Source organism: Ovis aries, chromosome 2, assembly GCF_016772045.2.
Source record: "Ovis aries strain OAR_USU_Benz2616 breed Rambouillet chromosome 2, ARS-UI_Ramb_v3.0, whole genome shotgun sequence".
Taxonomy (NCBI): Eukaryota; Metazoa; Chordata; class Mammalia; order Artiodactyla; family Bovidae; genus Ovis; species Ovis aries.
The window spans coordinates 238,679,324-238,704,753 of record NC_056055.1 but is presented as its reverse complement, the minus strand read 5'-3'; the positions used below and the strand labels follow the sequence as shown (position 1 = coordinate 238,704,753).

The following is a 25,430-nucleotide window of genomic DNA, read 5'->3' as shown; positions in this document are numbered from 1 at the left end:
TATCACATATCCCTAAATTAGGCAGAAAGAATTTTAATAAATTCTACCCAGCCATTTAGTCTAGAGCTGCCCTTCTCTTTTTGCCTTTCCATTCCCCCTGTCTAGCTCTTTTTTTTTTTTTTTTGGCCCCAACATGTATCTTTCAGTCACTAATTGCCCTCTCCCCCTTGCTACTTTTCCTCTGTATAAGGATCAGTTCAGTTCAGTTCAGTCAGTAGTGTCTGACTCTTTGCAATCCCATGAATCGCAGCATGCCAGGCCTCCCATCCATCACCAACTCCCAGAGTTCACTCAGACTCGTGTCCATCAAGTCAGTGATGCCATCCAGCCATCTCATCCTCCGTCGTCCCCTTCTCCTTCTGCCCCCAATCCCTCCCAGCATCAGAGTCTTTTCCAGTGAGTCAACTCTTCTCATGAGGTGGCCAAAGTACCAGAGTTTCAGCTTCAGCATTACTCCCTCCAAAGAAATCCCAGGGCTGAACTCCTTCAGAATGGTCTGGTTGGATCTCCTTGCAGTCCAAGGGACTCGCAAGAGTCTTCTCCAACACCACAGTTCAAAAGCATCAATTCTTCCGCGCTCAGCTTTCTTCACAGTCCAACTCCACATCCATACATGACTACTGGAAAAACCATAGCCTTGACTAGACGGACCTTTGTTGGCAAAGTAATGTCTCTGCTTTTCAATATGCTATCTAGGTTGGTCATAACTTTCCTTCCAAGGAGTAAGTGTCTTTTAATTTCATGGCTGCAGTCACCATCTGCAGTGATTTTGGAGCCCCCAAAAATAAAGGAACTGACACTGTTTCCCCATCTATTTCCCATGAAGTGATGGGACCAGATGCCATGATCTTCGTTTTCTGAATGTTGAGCTTTAAGCCAACTTTTTGACTCTCCTCTTTCACTTTCATCAAGAGGCTTTTTTCGTTCCTCTTCACTTTCTGCCATAAGGGTGGTGTCATCTGCATATCTGAGGTTATTGATGTATAAGGATATGCTGAATCAAAAGATATTATATTGTCATATTTTCCCTTCATTCCTTTTCCATCAGTATTTGATTCATTTTGCTCTTAAATTTGTTGTTGTTGGTTCTTAGACATGAAAATAGGAGTGGTTTGGGGAAAGGTGCTTTAGAAATAATACATTATTTGGAAGCAATGTCAGGAGATTGGTGGATAGACAAATTTTAATATAGTTATATAACAGTATTAACATAGAAATGAATAATAGATGGACTAATTAAAAATAAACTTCTTCATGAGACTTGAAAGAACACTTGTCACTACTTGGTCATCAGAATTATCAGACGTCTCTCATACCTATCTAGACCTAAAAATAAATGCTTCTGAGAAAGAAGGAACAGGATTACTTTCTTCATGTGATGCAAGAATCAGGAGAAAGTGTAGGGGTCTGTCATGAACTCCTTAAAGGATTTTCTGTTGTTATTGAATGTAGAATACCAATCAAAAATTATTTTCTGAATGGCCCATTGTCACAATAATGTATTCCTTCTTTCTACTTGCTGGTTAATTTTGAGAGGTTTAAAGTTTTTTTCCATGAGAGAATATATTATCTTGCACCTCACTATAAAAACTTTCAACTTGCAACTTTTATCAAAAAACTATACACATCCAATTTGCCAGAGTAAAGCACCATAATTTCTTGGTGCAATTATGGTCAAAGAACTGTTTTCCTAGAGCTGGAATCTCAGACCTAATTTACCTGCAGGTACAGAAAAGAGCTGTCTTCTTGAGTGCTTTCCCAATTCTCTTTCCCAAAGGTCAGAACTATGCAGTATTTCCAAGGGAAGTTATGGACCTGTTGCAGACAAAGCCTGCTTTGTTCATTAGTGGCAAGTTTTGCCTTCTGTAATTTTGTTGCAGTTTTCTAAAACAGTTTTTTAAATCCAATAATAATCCTCTTTTCGAAGGCAAAAGCAAGTACAATAGTGTAAGTACCATAAATTAGTGTTCTCCATTTACAGAGTTCTAATGCTGTTAAAATGCTGTTAGATGGGCATAAAAGGAAATTAAACAGAATCATGAGATTATAAAAGTAATTGGTCACTATATATGTAAATCAGATCATTATGCTGTATTCCTTGAACTTAAAAAAAAGATAATTGGTGCCTCGTGATAATGGAGTATGTGTATCTCATTGCACAAAGCTATGTATTTTTAAGTTTTGGACAATAACTGATTATTAAAAGCTTTGTGGGTAAAAGGAGAATTTTATACACTTTAAATTCTATACATTTTTTAAAACTCAATAAGGTATAAGAAATAGAGCTCGAACTAAGACAGTCCCAGTAAGTTTGTTGCTTATTACTAAACCTAGTGAATAAAGAAGACTGTCTTGAAAACCAAGTTATCTGTCAACTGCAGTTGCCTGTGCCTTAACTTGGCTTCCAACTTGGATGACCAAGAATTGGTTGTAAATCCAATTCTAAAATGAACTAGGCTTACTGTTTAACCCTGTTTTATCCTTTACCTCTAGCAAGTAATGTAGGTATAATATGTATCCACAGCAACTAGTCAATGAATACTTTATCTGAAGATGAAAAGTACTAAGTAATTTTTTAATACTACTATACATTTATTTAAAAATCACCTCAGAAATTCACCTGGATCAACTGAGCCTGAACTAAAAACATTGAGTTAAATACCAACCAGGAAAAAACTGAGGATTGAAAAGGAAACTGCTAGAACTCTACATAATACATAAGAAATAAGTCTAGGACTTCCCTCGTGGCCCATTGGTTAAGAAGGTGCTTTGCAGTGTAGGGGACACAGATTCAATCCCTGATCCGAGAGGATCCCACGTGCTATAGAGCAGCTAAGCCTGTGCGCCACAACTACTGAAGCCTGCACGCTCTAGGGCCCGCGAGCCTCAACTGCTGAGCCCGTTGGCTACAACTCCTGAAGCTCATGCACCTAGAGCTTGTGCTCCACAACAGGAGAAGCCGCTGCAGTGAAAAAGCCCACAGTGTACAGCAACTAGAGAGTAGCCCCCACTCACCGCACCTAGAGAAAGCTAGCACGCAGCAACAAAGACCTAGCACAGCCAAAGAGAATGCATAATTTAATTAGTTAAATTTACAAAAAGAAGTCGATGAAATGTGAGGTACTACAACTTGAAGGAGGAAGTAAGTAGTTTAAACACTGGGGCACAGTTTCAAGATACTACTGAAGCTTCAAACTCCAGACTGTAATTTAGTTAGGTATCTTGCACTCCTAACCTCCACCCGCTCTAGAAAGCACCAGGACCTCCACAGCTTTCCTAGTGGCCTGCATTAACGTGACTTCTTTGGAACACACAACCATAAAACTATAAGCAGCATTCTACACCCTGTTTTCTGGCAAACAAAGGGAAACAAGGAGGGAAACCACCTTCTTTTGGCTCTCATGGAAAACAGAATGAGACCATAAATACATTTTAAGTTCCGTAATTAATTTAAACAATGAGATACCCGAATGTGACTCCTGTATTTCTTCTGTGAAATTGACAATAGGAGGGAGACGGTTGTAAAATCAGAGTTGTTGAGAACAAATGTTTGGTTGATGTGCGAATTTGCTTATGAGTGGTTTCAAACTCGCGCTCTAAGTCCTTTATTTAGGAGTACAGAAACAATATTTGAGGTGTAATTGTATCATTAAAATTTTTAAAAATGGTTTCTAGACATCTGAATTATACTTTTTGTTGTATCATTTATTCATCCATTAGTTTTTCTTTCTCTCTTTTGTAGTTTTCTAAGTGGTGCAATTGAATTTTCTTCATGTCAGACAAAAATTCATAGTAAGAAACCTGAACAGTTTTAATGGATTCAAGAATGCTACGGAGATTAGTGGCTTCAATTAGCTCTAATCAACCACCCCCATCAAGGATTTGTGCATACTTTAAAATGCTTCATTCCACAGCTGAAAAGCTTACACCTGGTGAATTTAGATTACCATTAACTTTGTTCTCTAGCTTCATGTATCACTATTCCAGATACCAAAGAAAATGGCCTTGAGTGGTTTAATTTGCTTAATAGTTCAGACTGTGATTTTTACGTGGGAAATAATTCATTTTTATAGGAACCTAGTTTTCTGTAGACAGTTGGTTTTTAATTGAAGTGAATTAATGAAAATTATATTAACATGATTGATGTAGCATAACATTAATAACACAAAAATATAAAGCTTTTTAGGACTTCCCTGGTGGCTCAGACAGTAAAACATCTGTCTACAATGCAGGAGACCTGGGTTCAATCTCTGGGTCGGGAAGATCCCCTGGAGAAGGAAATGGCAATCCACTCCAGTACTATTGCCTGGAAAATCCCATGGACAGAAGAGCCTGGTAGGCTACAGTCCATGGGGTCACAAAGAGTCAGACATGACTGAGCAACTTCACTTTCATTGTTTAGGAAGAGTTGTTTTCCATTGTGTATTTATGTATATGCTGGACTTTATTAACTGTCATGAGCTCCCACTTTCAAAGTGAATTTGTTTTTGTTCCAATTATAAAAGCCATCCATGTTCATTGTAAAGGAAAACACACACAAAAAAAATATAAGAAGCTAGAAAGGAGAAAAACAAATATCCCATAATCCTACCATCAAATGATGGTTACATTTTAGACTAGTTCCCTCCATTCTCCTTTTTAATGTGTAGTATAGTTTAGAGAATGTAATATGTAAATAATGTAAATGTAAATAAATATATACCATTGTTAACCTTGAATTATTAATTACTCTAGAAACCTAGTTTTAATAATTATGTAGTTTTATATAAAATTTTAAGTTTATTTATATACCCATTGTTATACATTAAGATATTCACAGTTATATACCACTCTAAATAACACTGTCAGAAATAATATCTTTAGGCAGCTTCCATCTTCCAAAGCTGAGTCTACTAGATTTTTGTGTGAATGTTAATGAGAACTTAAGCTTTTTGACCCTGGTCCCTCTAGTTCTAAATAATACTTTGTTAGTTTTTGTTTTTGTTTTTTAAAGAAGAATATATGCCCAAATGGAGTTTAATAATGGGAGGCTAATACCTGTTTCATACTCTTCAAAGTTGGATTTAGGCAGATGGCTGAGTAGGTCTTTCCAAAGAATGTTATTATAAGTCTACTTTCAGTCAGCTACCTTCCCTTCTTGGGAATATTCTTGAATGTAAGTAGGGAAGGCTTGACTGGCTATCTCTTGCTGCTGCTGCTGCTAAGTCACTTCAGTCGTGTTCAACTCTGTGCAACCTCATAGATGGCAGCCCATCAGGCTCCCCCGTCCCTGGGATTCTCCAGGCAAGAACCCTGGAGTACGTTGCCATTTCCTTCTCCAATGCATGAAAGTGAAAAGTGAAAGTGAAGTCGCTCAGTTGTGTCCGACTCTTAGCAACCCCATGGACTGCAGCCTACCAGGCTCCTCCATCCATGGGATTTTCCAGGCAAGAGGACTGGAGTGGGGTGTCATTGCCTTCTCCGGGCTACCTCTTACTACCATTTAATTACTTAAAGATCCTACTCTTCATATGTAGGACATTTGATGGAATGAAGTTTTTGTGAATTCCCTTTGGTGTCAGTATAGTTGACTTTGGGGGAAAAGAGATGATTTACCCCTTTCCCTTTTCGTTAAGAATGATTAATCTGCTTCTCTTTCTTCTTTTTCTGAAATCTTTCATGCATGAGAAAGATTCCCTTGATTCAGAATTATTTCTTTCAGCAGGCAAAGAGTACATGGGAATAACTTTATCAATACTTCATTTTAATCAGTTATAGGTGTTACTTTTGAATAATGGCTAAAAGTTGAGTTTCTAGAGCACTCTCAAACTAGTCTCCTCTAGAAATGCCTAAGAGTGTGACTTCAGAGTCCTCTCTCCCACGTATCTTATCAACAACATGAAGAATCTGTTTCAGCTTGAAGCAGAATCTTTTTTTTTTTTCAGCTGTGCCACAGTGGCACGTGGGATCTTAGTTCCCCTATCAGGGTTCAAACCCACACCCCCTTCCCTGGAAGCGCAGAGTCTTAACTACTGGATTGCCAGGAAAGTCCTGAAACAAGATGTAAAGAAATAAGATGCACAACAGTCAGTGAAGACTCCAAACACAGGATATGATTCATAAATAAGAAAGAAAAATCTATAATCCAATGTAAAAATAGTGTACAATAATGATCTAAATCATAAAAATTGATTGCTATATCCAATTTAAGTACAAAGGAATAAGTTCATTTTTAAAATTGATTTTTTAATTGGAGGAAAATTGCTTTACAATGTTGTGTTGGTTTTTGCCATAAAACTAATGCAAATCGTTAGTTTTGATCGAACCTCTTGAACCTCTCTCTCTTCCAACCATCCCACCCCTCTAGGTCATCACAGAGCATCGGGCTGGTTTCCCTGTGTTATATAGCAACTTCCCCCCAGCTGTCTGTTTTACATATGATAGTATATATGTGTCAGTGCGACCTTCTCAGTTCGTCCCGCCTTCTCCTTCTCTGTCCACAAGTCTGTTCTCTACGTGCATCTTAATTCCTTCCCTGCAGATAGTTTCATCAGTACCATTTTTCTAGATTCCATATATACACATTAATATACGATATTTGTTTTTCTTTATCCATTCTTGTTTTTCTTTATCCATTCATCTGTTGATGGACATCTAGGTTGCTTCCATGTCCTGGCTATTGTAATAATGCTGCCAAAGTAATGACTTCTAACAGAAATGAACAAAGGACTGATAAGGTTCCTGTTGAAATTTGAAGTCATCGTAAGTGGGTGGCAAGTTAGTTTATGTGCTAAGCCTCTCAGTTGTGTCCGATTCCTTGCAACCCCCTGGACTGTAGCCCACCAGCCTCCTCTGTCTATGAGATTATCCCAGCAGGAATACTGGAGTGGGTTGCCATTTCCTCCTCCAGGGGATCTTCCCAACCCAAGTATCAAACCAAAGCCTCCTGCATCTCCTGCATTAGCAGGAGGATTCTTTACCACTGAGCCACCTGGGAAGCTCGAATTAGTTTATAAGGAAGCTCTAATAAGATACCTAGCTTTACTATTTGTACCCTTTATATATTTTGATAGAAAGTATCCAAAGAATGAAACATACAACAAAAAGCAGTCCAATGGTGGGGGGGAGGGGGGAGAGAAAACCAATGAAATTACATGTATAAAGTCCTGAAATAAATTTAAAAACTCAGTCCCCAACTGAAACTACTATACCCAGTGAAAATATCCTTCAAAATAAATGGAATAAAATTATTCTACTTGGAAGCGGAGAATTGCAGGAAGAAATGAAGAATATCTGAAAAAGCAAGTATGCAGGAAGTACAAAAGAACAGTATTTGTTAAAACCACAAAAATGTGTTCTGTGGCTGATTGTTATATGTATGTATAAGTAAAATATGACAACACGAATAATGGAGTTGAAATGTAAAGTTCTTGCCTTGTTTTATATGCTGTGAAAGTACTAACTTAAATGTAGACTGCAAGTCAAGGATGCACAGAACAAATGAGACAAATGGAAAATAAACAGCAAAATGGTAGACCTCTAACTGCCAGCTGTGTGTAAAAGCATTAGGTATAAATGGACTGAACACTCTAAAAGACAACAGTTTTAAACTAGAGAGAAAAACAAAGCAAGGATGTTATTAGAGCAATTTAGAGAATTTCATAATGATAAAAGGGTCAATTCAACAGGAAGATACAGCTTTAAAGTATATAAAGCAAGAATTAATAAAAGTAAAGAGACAGATCCACTTTCATAGGTATAAATAACAACATACCTCTCTCAGTAACTGATAGAACAAGCTGACAACATATCAAAAGGAATATTTATTAATGATTTGTATAACATGATAAACCAACCTGACATAACTGGCTTATATAGACCACTACAGTCACTAACTGATACACTAATACACTATATTCCCAAGTACACATGGAACATAGTATGTTATAAATCTAGAGAAGAAAAAGGAAAAAAAAACAATAATAAGTGGCTAGTCTCTAAAAAAATTTATAATAAATGACTAATTCTCTTTAAAATCTAGGGGAAAACTTAATGTAAACTTTTTATTTATTTATAATTTAAATTCTGTCTGAGTCCAGGAAACTCGCAGGGAAGATCCTCCCAATTCTTCTGTAGGAATGATTTACCTGAGTCGGAAACTCTAGAATGGTGACATGATTTTCTGGTTTATTTTTCTTCAACAAAGAATTAGGTTGCGTGCAGATAATGTCTGCCTCTGTCTCTCTTAACATGCAAAAGCTTTCCAGATAGTATCTGGATTTAAATTTAGCAACCTGACTGATCTTAAGAATCACCTGGGAAGTTTTTTGAAAACAGATTTCTAGGGCCCACCTCCTGCAGATTCCATGTTTTGAAAAGGCAACTGAACTGATTCCAAGTATTTGAACAGCTTTGGGAGTCACGGAAATAATGTTCTGTTTGTCATGACAGTGAGGAGGAGAGAAGGGAGAATGTGAAAATATGGAAAGGAGAATGTGAGAATATGAATGAATTGGGGGTAATAATAACTGGGTTAGGACTGGGTGTGGCTGAGGCTCACTGCATGATGCAAGAGGCATACCCGCTTCTGAAAGTTTTATGGATGTAAAGATTAAGCACATTTGCATAAAGCATCAAAGGAAAAACTGCTGTCTTTGCTTTTTGTATTCAGTGACTGGATGGCAGATGCATTCCTTTCTATCATAAGCTGTTGGTATTTTCCAGATACACTGTGACTTAATATAAATGGAACTTACTTTGAGCTCATATGTTAGCAGGCATAAATATGTTTGAAAGGATATCATGATTTTGTTGTTTTGAATGTATAAGAAAAGGGATACATATTGTTCAATGTAATGAAGAACTAAAACAGATAAACTAAGTCCTACTTTAGAAGGCGATTTCTTGTTGTCCAGTTGTTGTGTCTGACTCTGTCACCCCTTGGACTGCAGCACGCCAGGCTTCCCTGTCCTTTATCTCCTAGAATTTGCTCAAACTCATGGCCATTGAGCCAGTGATGCCATCCCACCATCTCATCCTCTGTCACCTCCTTCTCTTCCCACGTACAATCTTTCCCGGCATCAGGATCTTTTCCAATGCGCTGACTCTTCGCATCAGGTGTTCAAAGTATTGGAGCTTCAGCATCAGTCCTTCCAATAATATTCAGGGTTGATTTCCTTTAGGATGGACTGGTTGGATCTCCTTGCTGTCCAAGGGACTCTCAAAAGTCTTTTCAACACCACAGTTCAAAAGCATCAATTCTTTGGTGCTCAGCCTTCTTTATGGTCCAACTCTCACACCCATATATGACTTCTGGAAAAACCATAGCTTTGACTATACTGACCTTTGTCACAAAGTGATGTCTCTGCTTTTTAATATGCTGTTAAGGTTTGTCATGGCCTTTCTTCCAAGGAATAAGCATCTTTTCATTTCATGATTGCAGTCACCATCTGCAGTGATTTTGGAGCTCAAGAAAATAAAATCTGCCATTTTCCCCCATCTGTTTGCCAAGAAGGTGGTGAGGTATCAAAAAGATAGTGGAAGCAGGCTACACTGGATGTATTTTCATTTTAAGACTTTACAGACAACTTTCTGTGATTTTGTTACTGCCTAAGATTTCTATAAAGTTTTTTGGCTATTTTTCTTTGTAAAAGCATCACATAGCACTTAGAATTTTTACTTTCACATTGTTAGTTTGAGGGTTTTTTGTTTGTCTTGGCATGGTTTTTGTTTTTTTATATTATCTTCTCTATTACTTTTAACCAAACAGGCATTTTCCTGTGTGTCTTTTGGAACTGAGTGAAGTTCAATCATTGGGTGGGTTAGCAAGAGATTTAAAGTTTCAGTCTATCCCTGCCTCAGTAAGGAAGGCTAGTATTTGAGAAAGAACAGCTTATTTTACTTAGCCCCATCCCTGAAAGTGTTATCATAAACATATGTTAAATATTATATAATGGATGCTCTGCAGTGTCTTCAGGTCTCACTGACATTCCGTAATTGATAGAATACTGTCTTAGTTAAAGCACTCACTCTTAAAAGCAGTACCGCGTGTTCACGCTAGTGCTACTCTTGGTGGTCTGTCCCAGGACAGGAGCAACCAACCTTGAAAAAATATGATCCAGTGTTATATTCTATTGCATTTCATGTAAAGAATTAGAATAGTCGAGACCCAAGATGCCCTCAAGTAAAGACGTCAGTGGTGTCCTTTGCATCTCTTGCACTTCAGGAACCGGGCCCCTGTTTTGCCCTTGTCATTTTAGGCAAAATAATGTAACAGCAGCCATCACTGCAGTCATTCTAATTACGATTGTGTAAATCTGACCTTTATCAACAGACTTCCCTAGACTCAACACCTACCAACTGAAAAAAGATTGAATTGGCATGTGTTTCTTAAAAAAAGTTAATGCTTGGTTGATTGTGTGTTTTCTCTTGTGAAAAAATATCTATTAAGTGGTTTTTTAGTACCTATATTATGCTCCTTTGTTTCTCCCCACCTCCAAATGCATTATTTGCTTGAAATGTGAGGTTATTTGCAATAAATATGTTAACTTATTACATGTGACTATATAGTATGTGGCCCTTGATGTATTTCTGCAAAGTCAAGGCCCCACTTGAATTCCAGGATTGTTATTCCACATGACTCTTTTTTTTCTTCTCCTCTAGACTTCTCCAAAGAGCCCTGGGACCGTAGGTGGAGTGCAAAGTTGTATTGTGTTGCCTTCCTGCTTTTTTTTTGTTGTTGCCTTCCTGCTTTTTATTATTATTATTATTCTTGGCCCAGTCTTGGCTGCTTCTTTCTCTGCCACTAAAGCTCACTCACTAAACCCTGCATGTATGGTCATTATGAGGGACTCATGGCCTTTCATTTCAGTCCTGCACATTTATCATGTCAGTTATGTTTCTTGTCAAATCTTTAGAATCAGTTTTGTCCCTAAAGCAACCTTATGATAAGCAAACTGAACTCTCATCTCTACTTAAAATTTTTCCTTTGTTTTGAAGCATCTCTAACACCCCTGTCCCACCCCGAAAGTCCCTTCTAGTACTCCCAAATGGCCTAAGGTCTTTTTTGCAAAGGGAGAAAATAATCTGATAACATACACATATCCCCTCCCTGACTGTTTATGTCCTGAGAAAGGAGAGCAGGGAGAGGGCAGTGTTTAACAGAGAAAATGACTCACTCACCGATGGTGGAATTCTCTGCTTCAGTGACACAAGAGATAGTATTGTTAACTGGCCTTCCCCCATGCCAAGAAGCCTACAATGAGGCAAGATCTGCATATTAGGAAGAGATTCACATTGGTGTGTGCATGTGCCTTTAAGACATCTGAGCTGATTATGATCATCTCATTGAATTTTTGTCCAAAGATGATGTGTCAGCTCCATTTGGTTTTTTCCCCTTAGTAATTTATCTGTTATGGATTTTGATGTCTGGTGTCCATGTGATGTCAAGGAGTCTGTCTGCATGATTGTTCATCATTGCTCTGATCCTTTCCAACTACCACAGGAAGAGAGGGGAAGGGACATTTTCAAGATTATGTTGAAATAATAAATTGGCTGTTGTCTTCCCTCTCTCCCTCTCATGCAACAGAAGAAATAGGTCAGCCCAGTGCAGACCTAGGCATGGTCATGGACTGCGTGGAAGCAGGAGACATAACGCCTCCTACCAAAAGGAAGAGCAAGTTCTCGGGCTTTGGCAAGATCTTCAAGCCCTGGAAATGGCGGAAAAAAAGAAGTGATAAATTCAAAGAGACGTCAGAAGGTGAGATGGTAAAACTGATGTATGTGTTCTGAGTCAAAGAGTTCTCCACTGGAAGTACCTAACTTTTTCATTCTCTTTCCCAATTTTCTCTAACCCCCTATTTGAATAGGAAATTGAATCTTTTAGAATTAAAAAACCAAGTAGTCACTCACTGAGTATTTTGATGGGATTAATGTTTATCAATTGAGTGGTGAATGGAGCTCCTGAACTACAGCAAGTCTAAGATGCTTTTTTTTTTTGGCCGCACTGGGTCTTCATTGCTGTTTGTGGGGTTTCTCTAGTTGCCATGCGCAGGCTTCTCACTGCAGCGGCTTCTCCTGTTGGGGAGCATAGCCTCCAGAGCCTGGTCTCAGCGGTGGCACACGCACTTAGTTGCCTTGTGGCATGTGGGATCTTCCCAGACCAGGAATCAAACCCATTTTTCCTGCATTGGCAGACAGATTCTTAACCACTGGACCACCAGCAAAGCCCTAAGATGCTTCTTTTTTCCTATTCTGGCTACTTCCTCCCAGAAAAAGTTCGTCCATAATATCTCATTATTGAAATTTCCATAAAAAAGGAAGGAATGCAGAGGACTTGGGTTCCATCCCTGGTTGGGGAATTAAGATCCCACTTGCCACAGAGCAACTGAGCCCTGTGTAGCCAAATAAACAAATAATTCTTAAAAAAAAGGAAAGCATTCCCTGGCAGTCCAGTGGTTAGGATTCCTCCCCCTCACTGCCAAAGGCCAGAGTTCAATCCTTGGTCAGGGAACTAAGGTTCCATAAGCCTCATGGCATGAAAAAAAGGCGGGGCGGGGGGGGCGGTGTTGTAAAGCTGAACTTGTGTAGTTCCTTTTGGAAATGATACTTTCCCAATAGCTCAGGATGCCAGAGAAATTAAGTTTTAAAATTTGAAGGTTGGTTTTGTATTCTTTTCTTTCCTAAGAATAGAAATTGAACCACTGTATCCTTTTACCTAAGATGTTGACTTTTGTCCGCACATTTCTGAGTATTGTTTTCTAATTTAATGTTAGTTTTAGAGAGAAAAATATCTATGCGAAAACCGAGAGAAGAGCTGGTTAAAAGAGGGGTTCTGTTGGAAGACTCTGAGCAGAGTAAGTATGCATACACTCAAATAGCATATGCCTGTCTCTGTACACTTGGTCTTTAGTTCTGACTAGGCATTTGAATTTTCTTTCTTTATTATTGCTGTTGTTGAGAGGGGAGGGGACTTTAAAAAACTTCCATCATCTAGCATATATATTTTTAAAACTTTGATTAAAAAAGAAAAGGCATTCAGTAGGAAAGTCAGCAAAAGCACTGAACAGACAGTTCACTGAAGAGTACATACAGATGCCCAATAAACAGAGAAAAAGGTGGGTTTCTTACTTCATTAGTAATTAAGAGATGCAAATTAAAACCAAAATAAAAGAGCTCTACGCATAAACTAGAAAACCTAAAATTAACCAAATGACCAAGAACAAGAACTGATGAGGGTATGAAATAAGTGGAATTTACATACAACTATTGTTATAAGTAAGTGTTAAAGTGGAATGATCACATTGAAAAATAGTTTAACGTAATCTACCAAAGCTGGAAATATGTAAACCTATGTACTGCTGCTGCTGCTAAGTCACTTCAGTCGTGTCCGACTCTGTGCGACCTCATAGACGGCAGCCCACCAGGCTCCCCCGTCCCTCGGATTCTCCAGGCAAGAACACGAGTGGGTTGCCATTTCCTTCTCCAGTGCATGGAAGTGAAAAGTGAAAGTGAAGTTGCTCAGCCGTGTCCGACTCTTAGCAACCCCATGGACTGCAGCCTACCAGGCTCCTCAGTCCATGGGATTTGCCAGGCAAGAGTGCTGGAGTGGGTTGCCGTTGCTTTCTCCAAAACCTATGTACAGTCTTTGGTATATATGGAACAAAAACATATGTATACACGTGTATCAGGAAATATGTATAAATATGCTCATAGCCGCAATGTTTATTAACAGAGCAAAACTGGAAACAAGCCAAATGTCCTCAGTAGTAAAATATATAAGTAACTTGGGATATACATTGATAAGATGAAATATTATATGGCAATACAAACTATACCTACTTCCTTTAATGTGAATTTCATCAGTAATACTGAGCAATTGAAGTCAGTCATGAAAGAATATATATTGTATTATTTCTGTAAGTATAAAGAAAGAACAGTGTTTGAAAATATATGATTATATGGTTAAACTATAATAAAAACACAAAGAAAGGATTATCTAAGAGTTAGAAGAGTAATTGTTTTGTGGGGCAAGGAGAAACATTTTATAATATTTCTTAATGTCCATGATGCTCACTCAAGTGTTTTCCTGGTAATATGTTTTTGAAATTTACATTTCTATTTTGTACCGTTTTCTCTACTGGTGTTAAACTTGACAATGAAAAATACTAAACAATGATTAAGATATTTCTGTAAAATTCAATGCCATACCATCTATATTTTATTTATTTAAAGAAACCTTTTTGAATATAATTTTAAAGGTTTAGAGTTATTTCAAAATACTGGCTATATCCCCCTTGTTGTACAATATATGCTTGAGCCTATCTTATACCCACAATTGTACCTCCCACTCCACACCCCTTTACTGCACATGCTGCTGCTAAGTCGCTTCAGTTGTGTCCGACTCTGTGCGACCCCAGAGACGACCTCCTACCAGGCTCCTCTGTCCCTGGGATTCTCCAGGCAAGAACACTGGAGTGGGTTGCCATTTCCTCCTCCAGTGCATGAAAGTGAAAAGTGAAAGTGAAGTCCCTCAGTCCTGTTCGACTCTTAGCGATGTCATGGACTGCAGCCTACCAGGCTACTCAGTCCATGGGATTTTCCAGGCAAGAGTACTGGAGTGAGGTGCCATTGCCTTCTCTGTTATTGCAAATAAGTGGGCATATATTTTTTGTGGGAATGAAAACATCTAATGAAGAAAAAATATTAAATAAACCATAAAAAGGATAATTGATTTTTTTTTTAAGAATCTCAACTTAAGGGGTAAACGTAAAATGATTTTATTTCTTCCAATAATTACCTCCTAATTTTCTATATTAAAGTCTATTTTCTTACTGAAGGCGGCGGGGTGGGGCGGGGGGGACAAACTTCCTTCAATCTTCCCTCCAAAGTGCCTTCCTTATCTGGCTGTGGTCTTTAACTCTGGGATTGCAGTTTAGTGGTTGGTGAAGGATCCTTGGGGCAAGCATTCTCTTTGTGTTTGTACATCCTCAGCTTTGTGCTAGCTATAGAGCTGTGTCATTTTCTTTTCTTTTTTTTATCAACTACATCTCCACGCCCCTGCTGCTGCCCTAATCTTTCTTGTTAGTCTGTCATGAAGATCATGCTTTGGTATTTCAACACTCACTGCTGGCTTAATAATGTCAGAACTTTCTCCAATGTGTGACTTATATGAAGCAGCTTATCAGAAAACACTATAATACACTGGTTGCATTTCATTTCTCTTCATTAGAGCTACTTTGGGAAAGACAAAATCTGAAAGCGAAGTTTTAAAAATATATCATATTCATTGGTTGGTGGGAGAAAGGAACCAAACTGATGGAATATTATACTCTAGGTTTTGAACCATGCGATTGTGTTGCTTATTTGCAAATTTTAATTAAATTATGTATTTATTATCTCAACTATATAAAAACTAAGGAGAGAAAACAAACTTGAAGGAAATATACTAAAATATTATTAGCATTAGTTATTTCTGGATGTTAGAATGGGAGTATAAAAGATTTTTTCTTTCTGTTTTTCTAAATTTTCTGCATGGTGAGTAATGAGCATGTATAACTTGTTTTTTCATGAGTCTATTTGTTTTTTACAGTAGGACACAAAATCTTCTAGGTATTTAGGTGGGTAACTACAATTATAATGCCTCTTTTACAGCACCTTTGGCCATTGCTTTTTTGATAATAACTATTCCTTACCCCATGCCCTCTCCTGTCTCTCACCTTTCTTGCTCACTCGCCAAACCCCATACATTACTTCCTTCTTGTTTTTCACCTTTATTCAGTCAATTTTGCTATATGCTTCCTACTGGCTTTTGATCTAAGTTATTTTCAGCCTAGAAGCAAGCTTGAAGGTCTAATTGATAAGGGAATTGTAACCATTGGACAAGATGCCCCTATGCTAACCAGAGAACTGACCTAAGCTTTATTCTGTAAGAAGAAACTGAGATGGGCCTTACAGCCTGCTTATGGATCTCCAGTTTAGGTTAAAAGCAGTATTTGAACCTTGCAATTCTTTTCATACTCAGAAATGGCTTTTGGCTTGATTATGGCTCTGACTTGACTGTATTATAAAATATATCATGGACTTTCTGAGTTGGGGGTTGCAAAGCACTCATAGATGTTCAGGCCAGATTCTATTAATATTTCTATTCTACTCCATTAGCATTCAGCACAGACCCTTTGCATTAAATATAAGAAATTTTACTTCAAAGTAGACAGTCCTGATTAAGTAACTTGAGAAATGACTGATCACTTTTGCTGGTATGTGCTGAGTAGAAACTAGTTAATAATGTGTCTTAAACTTTGACTACGTGTTTTTCAAAAGTAGGGGTCTTTGTAGGCTTTGAAGTGATTCATTGCTTTACATTCTAGAAAGCCCTGTTTTTTGTTAAAGCTGAGCTGTATTAACATGAGTAGTAACTTACTATATTTGCATAGCTGTTGTCATCTTGCCCCCTCCTCTGTTGTAAAATTTAAAAAAAAAAACTTGTCAGAATACTTTCACTTTAGAAGTACATTTTCATTCAGTACTCATTTGACTTTTTTTTCACTATTTTTAACCCAAGCTCCACCTGTTATTGAGACTATGTAAAGAATGATACTATCTAATTTCTTAGTAGGAAATGCTGGGTTGGGGTGCAGGAATCTACAAGGAGTATCCCCCTATGAAAAATGAAGAGAGTTAACTGGAGAGTAATTAGTTCCAGTTCCCATGACACTAGGAGGTGAGACAGTTTTCAGACTCCAACCTCAGTTTTTCAGTTCTCTCATCCAAAGGAGTCTAGGTAACCTCAGCAGTAACCGGGAACATTTGTGTAATTGTTCCATGAAAAGTTCTTAACCTACAAGTGTAATAGCAATGAGTGGTCATCGCAAAGCCTGCAGCCTGGTGATCATTCCTGCCATTTAGCTTATGGGAATCCGTCATGTATGTTATGTTTACCTTTGATCTGTCTATCAGTTCTCCCTCTTGCTGTCCACTCCTGATGCCCTCAGGCACCTCTGCTATTTCTCACCTGGCTTCTGCTCATTATTAGCTTTCCCATTCCAATCACTGCCTAATGCATCCTTCTCATCCTTCTCAGGGTTAATCTTCTAGAAGACAGAGCAGATTATCTCTCTCTCCTACTTGAATTCTTTGGCTTCCTGTTATCTACAGGATTCAGTCCAGACTCCTTTACCTGGTGTTTGGTACCCTTCATAGCCTGGCTCTTGCTTACTTTTCCATTCTCTGTTCTTGCTTGTGTTTTCATTCCTGTTAACGTTTTCTTCTGGGCAGCTGTTCTCCTACCAGGCCAAACTAGTTGTCAGTTCCCAAACATGTCAGATAATCTCATACCTTCATACATGCTGTTCTTTCTTCCTACATGTCTTTCCTTATCTTGTCATCGAGTGGTAGGCTACTGCTCCCCCTTTAAGACCCAGTTTAGCTACCACTTTCTGTGGAGCTTTTCTAACCCCATTGCCACCCCCAGGAGAATTGTTTCTTCATTCCTACCTTCTTTATTCATTATAGCTCTTAACATTTAACCTAGTGATTACCTGTGTACAATGAATCTGTCTTATTCATGTAGCAAAGCGCATAATAGACAATCAGATGTTTATTGGAGAAAGGAATTACTTATTTTCATTACTACTATAAATCCAAATAATTTAGATCTCGATAATAAGCTGAAACAGGAAGAGGGTTGGATAAAGGGGGTAAGAAAGGTTAGAAATTGCCGACTCTTCTCCCTGCCTGACGACACCAGTCCACCAGTTTGCTCTTTCTTTGGACCTTGCAGGTGGTGAGGATCCAGGGAAGCTGAGCCATGCCACATTAAAGAATGGCCATACCACCCTTATAGGGAGCACCAGGTCTTCTAGCCCAGTCCAGGTAGAGGAAGAGTCGGGAAGAATAGCAAGTCTTAGGAAGCCTGTTCCAGAAGAGGAGCCGAAGAAGCGACTAGGTAATTAACTCTGAATTTTTTAGTTTAAGAGCCATGAACCAGTCATTCTCATTTATCTCAGGGGATTGCAGGAGCCAGGGGAGAAGTAAAACCCAGAGGGACTTCTGTTTCCCTCTAGCAATTCTTCAACTAGTTAGTGCTTGAAATAGAATTTCTCCCCTCATTCTTATATTTACAAAATACCTAAATTTGTGATTCTCAAGGACTGAGGTGTGTTAGTTGTTCAGTCATATCAAACTCTTTGCAACCCCATGGTCCGTAGCCTGCCAGGCTCCTCTGTCCATGGATTTCTCCAGGCAAGAATACTGGAGTGGGTTGCCATTTCCTTCTCCAGAGGACCTTCCTGACCCAGAGATCAAACCCAGGTCTCCCATATTGCAGCAGATTCTTTACCGTCTGAGCCAGCTGGGAAGAGGCTATTAAATATCAGATGTGTGTGGGATTTTTCAGGCTAAACATCCCTCCTCCTTCACCCAACAGACTCTGTGTCCAGTTGCCTGGCTCTCGTGTGAAAAATCACTATCATAACAAGCCTCTCTTACTGATTGAGAAAGTGTTACATACCTAAAGTGTGTGAGGTTGGGAAACTTTGTAAACCAACCTGTACATTAAATAATAGATGGAGTTGACCACAAGCGGTAGGTGTGTTACCTTTTTCAGCCTGTCTTGTAACTCTCTTTCCTTTTAAATCCCATCTATTATTTCACAGGCTCCAGTGGAAGCCAGCCTCATTCTGAAGCAGAGTTCGTTCCTGAGAGTATACCCAAACAGCCTTTACTTCCCCCTAAAAGACACTTGTCCTCTTCTCAAGAAGCAAATGAAGGGCAAGCAAAGGATGCCACTTCCTCGGGCAGCTCGGCAAGACCCAGCTCGTCCACCTCCACCTCTGCCATCACCACAACACCTGCTGCTACCATGGCTGCCACGAACCCAGCAAAAACTGTCCATTCCTCTGGCCCCCCTTCCCAAGCACCCAGGACTCTGCCCGCTGCTCCTGCCAGCACTCACACCACTGCTACCCTGAGCCTTACTCACACCGGCCCTGCCAAGCAGCCCCCGATTCCACCCCCGAAACCGACTCACAGAAACAGCAACCCTGTCATTGGTACGTAAGTCTTTAGCTTCCCAAAGTTTGGGGTTTGGTTTGGTTTTAGATGGTGGTCTTATTGGATAATTGGTACAATATTGATTTGGTCTGTGAGAGAGTTCTCCATAGCTTGTCCCTTTGAATGCCCTCAATATAGAAAAAAGTCTTGAAAATGAGACAGATAGCTATGAATGGAAACAGAGTGGGGTCAGATATCACTGAAATTAGGTTCAAGGTTTAGGAGATTAATATTTATTTTTCCTAAAGCAGTGTTTCTGAACTGCTGTTTATAGTTGGGGGACTAGACATATGAACAGACCGCAGTGGGTTTGACCTACATGGTGAGAGGGTTTGTTTTTTGTGTGTTTTTTAACCCACTTTCAACTGCCAGTGCATGCCTTCCTTCAACATAAACCCAGTAGATAAAATGACGATTGTAGAGGTGCCTGTGTAGCTTGTGGTTCAGAATCTAGCATAGCATGTTCGTGGGGAACTGCAAAGCTACTTGAACTGTCCTGATAAAATCACGTTTTGTCTTGGGAGAGTTAAGGATGCTACTCGTAATAAAATGAGTGGTAGAAGAATTAAAGCAGGGAAGATAGTAACTTTTTATTGGTTTAGTAAGCTTTTTATATGTACAGGAATTATATTTAGATTGGCTTTCCTTATATAAATTTAGAGGAATTTTCAAGAAAGGGAGGAGAAGAAAAAAGTAGTTTCTCAAGAAAAATGATATTAGGTTTAGTACTGCTTAAAGTTTTTGTTAATGATTGAATGAAGAAATAAAAAGTATGCTCATTAAATGGCTAATTAACCAAATTAGGTGGAGTGACTAGAACCTTGAAAAACGGGCTTAGAATTCATTGCCAGTATAACAGGTTGGAGTAGCTTGAGAAAAACAGGATGGAGGTTATTATTATTATCACCACCTAGGATGGATAGTGCCATGTTAACTTATCTCTGAGGATCAAGGAACTTTCATACACTTACTTTCAAAACCTCCATATGAAGTTTTATCTATTTTATCTAGTGTACAGTTAGGGCAATAAGAAAGTGAAGAAGTTGTGATTGACTCAGGGTTGCAGTTAGTGAGAGATAGAAACCAAATACAGGCCTTTCAACTCTGGAGTACAGGCCTCTGTACATTTGTGTTTTCAAACTGTTGTTTATATAGGGGTTCTCATTGTGGTCACCTGGAGGGCTTGTTAAAACACAGAGTGCTGGGCTCCGCCCTTAGAGTTTCTGATTCAGTAAGTGTGGGGTAGTGCCTGAGAATTTACATTTCTGATGAGTTCACAGATGCTGCTGATGCTCTGTATATGGGAAGCGCACATCAGGAACCACTGCTGTCTGTACTGTATCCTGGGCTAAACTATAGAGGCCACTCTTGGCCTCAGGTGAATAGCCCAAAGCAATAGGCCCTGTGACTGAGGGTCCATGAGTCCAGCAGTCCATGAGCAGTCCTCAGGTGAAAGAGAAAAATAGGATAGTTCACAGAGTTTTTATTAAAGTTAAATAGATTTAAAGAACTGTTCTTTAGGGAGTTCCCTGTTGGCCTAATGGTTAAGATTCCAGGCTTTCACTGCTATGGCATGGGTTCAATTCATGGTCAAGAAACTGAGATCCTACGGACTGCAGGACATGGCCCAAAAAAAAAAAAAATTTACCCTTTATTCTGAAATTATGGATCTTCTTGATTCTTTGGTGTTAAAAGGCCACGTCTTTCATGAAAGGGTTATACTAATGAGTGGTTTACTGAATATCAAGGCTTAGTTGAGGGAATTCCCTTATGGTCTAGTGATTAGGTCCATGCTTCCACTGCTGGGGGCCTGGGTTCAATCCCTGGTCGGGGAACTAAGATCTCAAAAGCAATGCAGCATGGCCAAAAAAACCCTTGGTTGAAAATAATTAAAATGTAAAGATTAACAACCTGAGATTGGTTGAGAATGTCCTTTTAATAATGTTGGTCCATGAAACAAACATTTGGAAACCAGTATTTAGATATTGCTGTGTCTACTAACAGGCATGATAGAATTAGGACTAAGGAGTGGTTAGGAGTATTGAGACTAAGGAAGGACCTCCATAAATAGCTGATGAAGGGAGTTGTAACCCCTCCAGTGAACATTTTGCAGCTTTCCCATGCCAAATGCCATTATCACAGTGTGTGTACCAGAGGTCCTTTCCTTTTTAGGTAAGTGTTTCCCTTAAATCACTAAAGGTAACTTACTTTATCAATTCAGTTGTTAAAATACTCAGATTTGATCTTGCCAGGGTTGGATTTTGTTGTAGATGGAATAGCTAACCAATGTTTTTAGCCATTTCCAGCAACTGAACAGCAACAATTTTTAGCCAGCCAGCAAAAATCCAATCTACCAGAATATATCTCTTTCATTGATCCTGAAATTTCCATTTTTTGAATCCTTTTTTATAAGTATATATAGTATTTTTCTAGAAATACCTTTTAAAATTTTACTTATGAAGAATAACATTAAAACATTATCATATTAGCTAGACTTTTACTTTGAATGCTGCCAATGGAATGGGATTTAGAGCAATTAAATTTTTTTATTTTAGGGAAACTTGAGGTGTTGCTGTCTAGGTAAGACATATAAAACCTTTGTAAACAATTGGTGAGACCAAAGTGAGGGGTTTGGGTCAAGGGTCGGAGGTTGGTGACCAAGAGAACTACTGTTTAGAAAGTTAAAAAAGAGAGAGAGAACTGCTATTAAATTATTCTGCCAGGTTGACCTTTTGTGACGTGACGATCCACTTCTTAAAACCCATTTGGAGTTCTAAAACGGACTTCGCTCAATTGACACCTGAGACATGTGGGCTTGGGGGGGTCACATAAGGATATATACTGCCATGGTACAGGGGAGGGGCCTCTCATCTAATAAACATGTGTTGAGGACCACTGTGTGCCAGGCACTGTGCCCCTGTGAATATACTGATGGAGACAAGGCATGGCCTGTCGTCAAGGACCCCGTGTGTACTGAAAAGTGGAGACAGCAGATTGGATGCAAAGGACAGGAAGAGGTGTGGCTACTAGTGGAAAACAAAGTCAGGGAACCCAGAGGATGGAACCTCCTAAGACTGAGTCCTGGGAACTAGCTGAGTCCTTACCAGTTTGTAGTGTGATCTTGGGCAAGCCACCTAACTTTTGGGGCCACAGTTTTTTCTTCTGTAAGATGGTAAAGATAATCTCTTGTATAAGAATATGAAGTGTTGTTAGACAAAAGAACTTATTAGCCACTTTTTGTTGTTGTTGTTTCTTTTTGTATTAACTTTATCTACACCAAGATCAAGTCATAAAAAGTTGTCATGTCTGCTATTAAAAAAGTGAGAAATTTCTCATTAGAGTATTAAGGTAGTGGTCTTCTTACACCTCTATATGTCTATTGGATCTTCTACATATTTAAATATTAATTTTTTGTTTCATGATGAGGTAGAGAATGGCAAAGCCATAAAATGATATAATTAGCATGGAAGATGAAGACTGAACTCAGCTCTAATTCTAGGTCCTGGGCTGGCCTCTCAAAGCACTGTAAGACCATCTTAAATTGAGGTACTGCTTTCTCTCTTCCAGCTGAACTGTCCCAAGCAATAAACAGTGGTACGTTGTTATCAAAGCCATCCCCACCTTTACCACCGAAGAGAGGCATTCCATCAGCCTTGGTACCCACCTCAGAGTCTGCTGCTGCCGCCACTACCGCCACAAAAGCACCGAGCGATCAGAGAGAGAAGAGCGTATGCTCTGTGGGCTCTGAACCCCTGCTGACTCCCTCCGCCTCATCCCCACTGCCTACTCATATACCTCCAGAACCCCCTCGGTCCCCTCCATTCCCTGCTAAGACTTTTCAAGTTGTACCAGAAATTGAGTTTCCACCTTCCTTAGACCTACCCCAAGAGATTCCCCAGCAGGAAAGCCAGAAAAGGGAAGTACCCAAGAGGATGTTGGACCACAGCTTCGGGGAGCCCCAGGTACCCCCTAGGCTGCCCCCAGTCCCGTTGCACATCCGAATCCAGCAGGCCCTGACCAGCCCACTTCCCATGACTCCTCCCTTGGAGGGCTCTCATAGAGCTCATTCGTTGCTCTTCGAGAACAGTGACAACTTTTCTGAGGACAGCAGTACCCTGGGTCGGACCAGGTCACTTCCCATCACTATTGAAATGCTGAAAGTGTGAGTGCCTTTCAAGCTTGCTTCTTGTTCCCTCTTTACTCTAGCTAGCCTTTGTTGGAAAAAATTACTTATAGAGAAAATGTGAACAAACTTAAGAAGAGTACTCAACAAATAAGACATGTTCTTGAATTTGGACTTTTACCCTCCTGATTGCTATAACATTGTTTCCATGGCAGACATTTCCATGATACAGAAATTACAAACTTCTCTACTTCAAAATTAAAGCCACTGTGCACTTTTCTGTCCTATAGAGGAAGTAGTGTAACATGGTGCTGAAGAACACTGGCCCTGGAGCAGGATAGCTCTGGGTTCCCATCCCAGCTCTGCCTCTTATTACGAGCTCACAGTAGTGTGTGTCACTTTACCTTCCTGCTCTTGAGTTGTCCAACCTGTAAACAGGAATAATACCCCCCTCATAAGCTTGTGAGAATGCAGTTAGGCAAATCTGAAAGCTCGAGTGCCTGGCATATAATCTTGGTAGAGAGGGCAGAGAGAAACCTAAAGAAAAAGAAGGGAGCTCTGAAAGATGGCTCAGTAGTCCAGCTCCATAGACTGGAACCGCTCATCTTTTCTCTGGTTCATCTGTCCCCACCCAGTCTGTTCTAAGTAGCATCGGTACTTATTCCTACTTTGTCTGTCTTTTTAAAATTCAGACAAATTGTGACTGAAGAGTAACATTTCTTGGCAAGCTGGAAACTTGCCTTACTAAAAGAATTGTTGTAGAGCTGTTTCAGTATCCTCCTTTTTATTTGTTCTGCCATAATTTCTTATTCTTCCTGGTCTTATTTATTTCATATCCTGGAAAGAGACAGTTTAGGAATTTGAAGTAGGTTAAGTCATAGTTTTATGCCTCCAGAATGTAAAGGGAAAAGTCAGTTTTCATCTTTACTTCTCTTTGCTTCCTTGGTTTAAGAAATGGGTTCAGTATTTTTATTGAGCATCTTCCATGAGCCAAGTACTGTGTTAGATGCTGTGCAGTCTTCTCATTTAATCAGACCAAAGCAGACTTGCCTCTTATATATAGATCATCGAGGCCCTGTGTGCCAGACACTAGTGCATTCCAGAATTTGTCTGTTTCATTCTCACAACAAGCCAACAAGGTAGGTATCATCCCCATTTACAGAAAAATTAGGTCACGTACAATCTAGTAAATAAGTTGTAGCTCTGGGATTTGAACCCAGAGCCCTTCAGATTAATAGCTGCTAAAAAGTTTCTTAGCAAATTGGAAAAAATAAGGAAAAGAACTATAAATTATTTCATTCATGAACTTTTTCACTTATTTAATACTTTGACTTGCAAATCAGTTACTCTCTATGTCTCTGAAAGGGAAATGTAATTATGTTAATTTGTTAGTCCAGACGATGAAGAAGAGGAGGAGCAAAGCCACATATTTGCATTCGATGAAGATGTAGCATCTACCTCAGTCGTTCCTAAACTACCACAGTGTCTGCAGGAGGAAGAAGAAGGGAAAGAGAGTGACTCTGATTCAGAAGGTCCCATTCAGTACCGAGATGAAGAGGATGAAGATGAAAGCCATCATAGTAAGAAGGGGAGAGAAAGAGAAAGGAGGCTGTCTTACAGATACAGCTATGTGTGGTCTTAGCAATTGTGAGATGCATAGATGCAGACACCCTCTCCCATCCAGTCGTCTGGCTGACTGCTGTTGGAAGCCTCTGGGAAAGACACTTGTCCTTGCTGTTCCCATGATACAAGCCAGTGAGAGGAAGCCCAATAGATTGAATCAATCAGGTTTTTATGTGTTTAGTTTTGATTTTAAAAATGTTTATCTTGATGGTATTAAAGAATGTGGAGTAAAGGAAAGTTGGTGTTTGGGCTTTGTGGAAAAGACAAAAGTGATACTCCCCTTCAGCCTTATAAACTTAACTATGTTCATGAGGCAAAGGAAAAAAAAAATGTTCAAATATACCCATCTGCAAATAATAGAATCCTGATTCCTGAAAATGGAAAGCAATTTTAGGAGGAGAACCATCTGAGGTGTGTTAGTTCGAATGCCTCTCTGTTGTAATTCAGAGGCTGTCCCCTGCTTAGATCATCCCTCCTCGAGCAACTCTTACTAAGAAGAAAATGTAGAGAGAGAACTAGTAGAAGGGAAAAGGTATAGTTAACCCATGTGAGTCCATCTGCTGCAAAGATTTTCAGATATCGTTAGCTTTACCCCCACCTCTATGTTAGGTGACTCATTGGAGGCCAATTAGAAATCTGGGATTCTGATAATGTT

General features: G+C 39.2%; 1 protein-coding gene across 13 annotated transcripts in view; it reads left to right on the top strand.

Annotated features, from left to right (window-relative positions):
* PHACTR4 (phosphatase and actin regulator 4) overlaps window positions 1–25,430 on the top strand; it is a 105,422-nt gene that overhangs the window by 59,956 nt on the left and 20,036 nt on the right. For 5 of the 13 annotated variants that reach the window (XM_042245080.1, XM_060410624.1, XM_042245079.1 and 2 more), the window contains 7 exons: window positions 10,642–10,669; window positions 11,567–11,737; window positions 12,753–12,833; window positions 17,759–17,923; window positions 18,633–19,028; window positions 22,597–23,191; window positions 24,545–24,732. In XM_042245080.1, coding sequence (XP_042101014.1) covers window positions 11,599–11,737; window positions 12,753–12,833; window positions 17,759–17,923; window positions 18,633–19,028; window positions 22,597–23,191; window positions 24,545–24,732 — 1,564 coding nt within the window. In that variant the 5' untranslated portion in view covers window positions 10,642–10,669; window positions 11,567–11,598. The remainder of the gene's footprint in view (window positions 1–10,641; window positions 10,670–11,566; window positions 11,738–12,752; window positions 12,834–17,758; window positions 17,924–18,632; window positions 19,029–22,596; window positions 23,192–24,544; window positions 24,733–25,430) is intronic. The other 8 variants (XM_042245070.1, XM_042245068.1, XM_042245069.1 and 5 more) reach the window with 2 other exon arrangements.